The sequence below is a fragment of the Ischnura elegans genome, chromosome 5 (assembly GCF_921293095.1).
Source record: "Ischnura elegans chromosome 5, ioIscEleg1.1, whole genome shotgun sequence".
In the NCBI taxonomy this organism is placed as follows: domain Eukaryota; kingdom Metazoa; phylum Arthropoda; class Insecta; order Odonata; family Coenagrionidae; genus Ischnura; species Ischnura elegans.
The window spans coordinates 56,086,606-56,090,275 of NC_060250.1; the positions used below are offsets into that span (position 1 = coordinate 56,086,606).

The 3,670-nt window shown below is 33.0% G+C and overlaps 1 protein-coding gene across 1 annotated transcript; it reads left to right on the top strand.

Moving 5' to 3' along the window:
* Window positions 1–486: 486 nt before the first annotated feature.
* Window positions 487–3,086, top strand: LOC124158509 (putative gustatory receptor 28b). Its single transcript, XM_046533632.1, has 3 exons — window positions 487–552; window positions 2,448–2,537; window positions 2,738–3,086. The coding sequence occupies exons 1-3, from the start codon at window positions 508–510 to the stop codon at window positions 2,828–2,830; spliced, it is 228 nt and encodes a 75-aa protein (XP_046389588.1). The 5' UTR covers window positions 487–507; the 3' UTR covers window positions 2,831–3,086.
* The last annotated feature ends 584 nt before the right edge of the window (window positions 3,087–3,670 follow it).

The window sequence follows — 3,670 nt, forward strand, 5'->3', positions numbered from 1 at the left end:
GGTCGAAATGATAAAATCCAAGATGGTATGATGTGTATGATTGGCTGACTTCGACGGTAGCGTTAGTTTTTATGTCGTCAATTTATTATGTGAACAAGGACAGTTTAAAAAAAATATATTTTGTTTTTTAGTTTAATTTGTTTTTAATTTTAAAATTTTTATTAAATTTTATTGTTTGGAATGTTATTAAATCTATTTATTATTATTTCAATAGCTGCCTTTTTCTAATTCCCATAGCAATAATGAAGTTGGAGTACCAATGCTGGCCGCAGCTTTTGGTTACTGCGCAGCAATCTTGAGAGCCTTGTTTTACTGTTTATATCTACTGTAAGGCATGAACAATTTGAAAATCCATTTGTTCACTGAGGCCCATAAGATAAGGTTTGATTAAATTTGGCAAATATAATCACTGGTTTCAAAAATTTTTACACAGAATTCCCAAAAATAAAAAACTCAAAATAACACTGCTCCTTTCTTACACAGGACGATAAATCGCGTGCCTTGGCGATGGAACTACTCCTTAAGACCCGAGATCGAAAAACCAGACGTGAGGTGAGACTTTGCGTAAAAATTCATTCTAATATATGAGACTATATATACGGCCTCTATAGGTGCGCTATTAAATATTTCATTTACAATCAGATAATATAAGCAGCCATCATCTTGATTTCACACTAAAATGGACATCCCATTTACTGCCCTTGTATTGCACAAATTAGATATTCGAAAATGAACTGTTCTCACGGTAGATACTTTTTACTGTTTAAGTCGAATTGTTGACTTTTAAATCGCTTGTGCTGTCGTCAAATTTTGTATTTTTTGACATAGTAAACTTGTAATGCATTTCATCTGATAAAAAAAAATGAAGTTTATCTTCGGAGTCAAACTTGGAAAAAGTATGGGAATCTAAAACCAAAAGCTAAAAACGCAGCCATCATGGGTTTGTTCAATCGACAACGGAGGAAGTGAATGAAAAATGAAAAAGCAGGAGCAATTTCCACAATTTTACATTTATTAATACTACCGGTTTCGCTTTTCAGCATCACCAGGTACAAAAATATCAAGTGTGCTACGCTTAAATAGGAAAGGCAGGATGGGGGTGGTAAGACGGGAACCACCCCCATCCTGCCTTTTCTATTTAAGCGTAGCACACTCGATATTTTTGTACCTGATGATGCTGAAAAGCGAAACCGGTCGTATTAATAAATGTAAAATTGTGGAAATTGCTCCTGCTTTTTCATTTTTCATTATGTCACGTTTCCACTCCATCTCGCCTGAAACCTCAGACTATATTACGAGGAAGTGAATTTAAAAAAAAAGAAAAAAAATACCAATTTCCCACTGTCGTTGGAGTCGAAAGGGATCGTCGGAGAGAATATACTCAAAGGATAAAATTTGAAGGAAATTTTGCGTAAATTAATGATGAGCTGAAAATAATTTTTTTTAGTGGACCAACTCAAAGTAATATACGAAAACGATAAAAATTTTTGGCCATACATTGCCACGTTGCGCCACAAAATTTCGCTGCCAGATTCTAAATCTAGGGCTCTAAAAACATGAACAGAGGAAGATAACATAAGTAAACTGTAACTGTCCAGTCGAAAATAAAATTTGACTGGACTAATATGCGTTAATGAATGTAAGAACGTAGACAAATATATACGATTTTTATATACAAACGTTAATAAATAAATATCGTTAAATGTAAAAAAGGAAAGCTCCAAATAAATTGTCTTTTACTTCCAATTTCTTCCTTTGAAATTGATAGATTGATATAGATCTATTTGCATATATATTGATAAAAATCTTATATAACAAGATTATCAATCAAATTCAAAATCAGGCTGAAAGGTTTTCAATTTCAGAAAGTGATTTCTGGCCACAGAATTCATATAACCATCACTTTTGAACTTCTGAAAAGCCATGTTTATAGCCTGTTGAGAATGGGGGATTCATGCATTACTCATGCAGAGGTTATGCATTGCATTGAATTATAAGAACTGTTATAGTAATAATACAGGTAATATTATATTAAATTAATAACAGGACCCAATCTTTAGAAGCCAATATAACTTATAAGTATATTTATCACTCTCTAACTGAAAAATCTTGCTAATTTGATAAAATTTCTGCAGAATTTTCAGGAATTCCAAGCTCATTTAAAAATATTCTAGTTAGTTACAGTTTTATATATTTATTTATCTATCTCTACTTATCGTCGGTATTTACGTATCTCTATACATAGGTATCTCTACGTATAGTCGGTATCTCTACTTTAATCTATTTATATACAGATTTGTATATAAATAGATTAAAGTAGAGATACCGACAGAGAAAATATTCCTTCTCATTCCCCATTCAGCGTCATTAGTCAAATTTAAGAATTATTTTTCGTGATCGATAGTAAAAATTAAGAAGGCTTAAAAAAAACTTAAACTTTATTTCAGCTGCGGACTCTCATCAGCCAGATGCATCACGGGAGGATTTACCTCTCTGCATGTGGGATTTTCAAGCTAGACTACACAGTCATAAAATCGGTGAGTAACTCGGATTATTTCTTTCTCCATTTTCCAAGAACACAAAAGTTCACTATGTATTTTTAATCCCTGATATAATATTTTAGGATGTCTGCCTTAAAGCCAAATAAGGACTAACACGAACTGGTGACGTGAGAAATTTTAAATCTTGATCAAACAAATCGTTTAGTATTTCTATTTCATCTTTTTCCTTTTTTCAGATGGTGACAGGAGTGATCACCTACATAGTCATACTAATGCAATTTATGCCACTGAATGACGAAAAATCTACTGATGATAAGGACAAAGGGTAGTCTAAGCTCTCGTTACAGAAAACGAGATAGAGGAAAATATTGCCTTACGCAGTTTATACCACTGTACATATAGTGTAAATGAGGTTTCTGAGTAAGTCTTCTAATGAAGACAGCTCGGTAAAACATTAGATAAGCTGAATTGGTGCTTAACTGGAACATCCGCTTCAATAACTTTACCCCTTTACGAGAAAAAAAATCAATGGATTTCTCTCAAAGAATGAAAACCACCAACACTCTACAAGATATTGTTCTTTACTATCTTATGCCACTGCTCTCTGTTCAAATTTTTTATGTTAAAATTTTATGCTTGTTACTGCGTCACTATAAATTGGCAGAAATGCTGTATGTGAGCAACTCCTTAAATAAATAAATAAATATGATTTCTTGAAGGAAAAATTTCACTCAAATCAATAATCCATTCCTAAGCAAAGAGCAAAAGTATTTTTTAAATGCTCAAGCAGCCTACTGAAATTCAAGGCCACCGGGACAATTTGTGGGGGTTAATCTGTGTCAGGTATTTGCCGAATCAGTTTTCACCACACCATGTAAAACTCGACATCAATCAAATTCTGATGATACCTTTCGCCTTTGACAGCGTACGTTTTAACGAGCCTTTTTCGCCAGCAGTCCCTCATTATTGGGTGCTATCTAGCCCATAGACCTTATGCTTTTTTACCGACGCAATAAATATTAGGTACTTTTCTTCTTTCACATATGCTGATGATTTGCATGGAAAGTAGCTAAAGAGAAATGAAGTTCCTTTTTTAACAAACATGAAATCCATCAAAAGAAAATGGATAAGGAAGAAGAAATATACTTTTTTCATGGTTAATTTTGTTG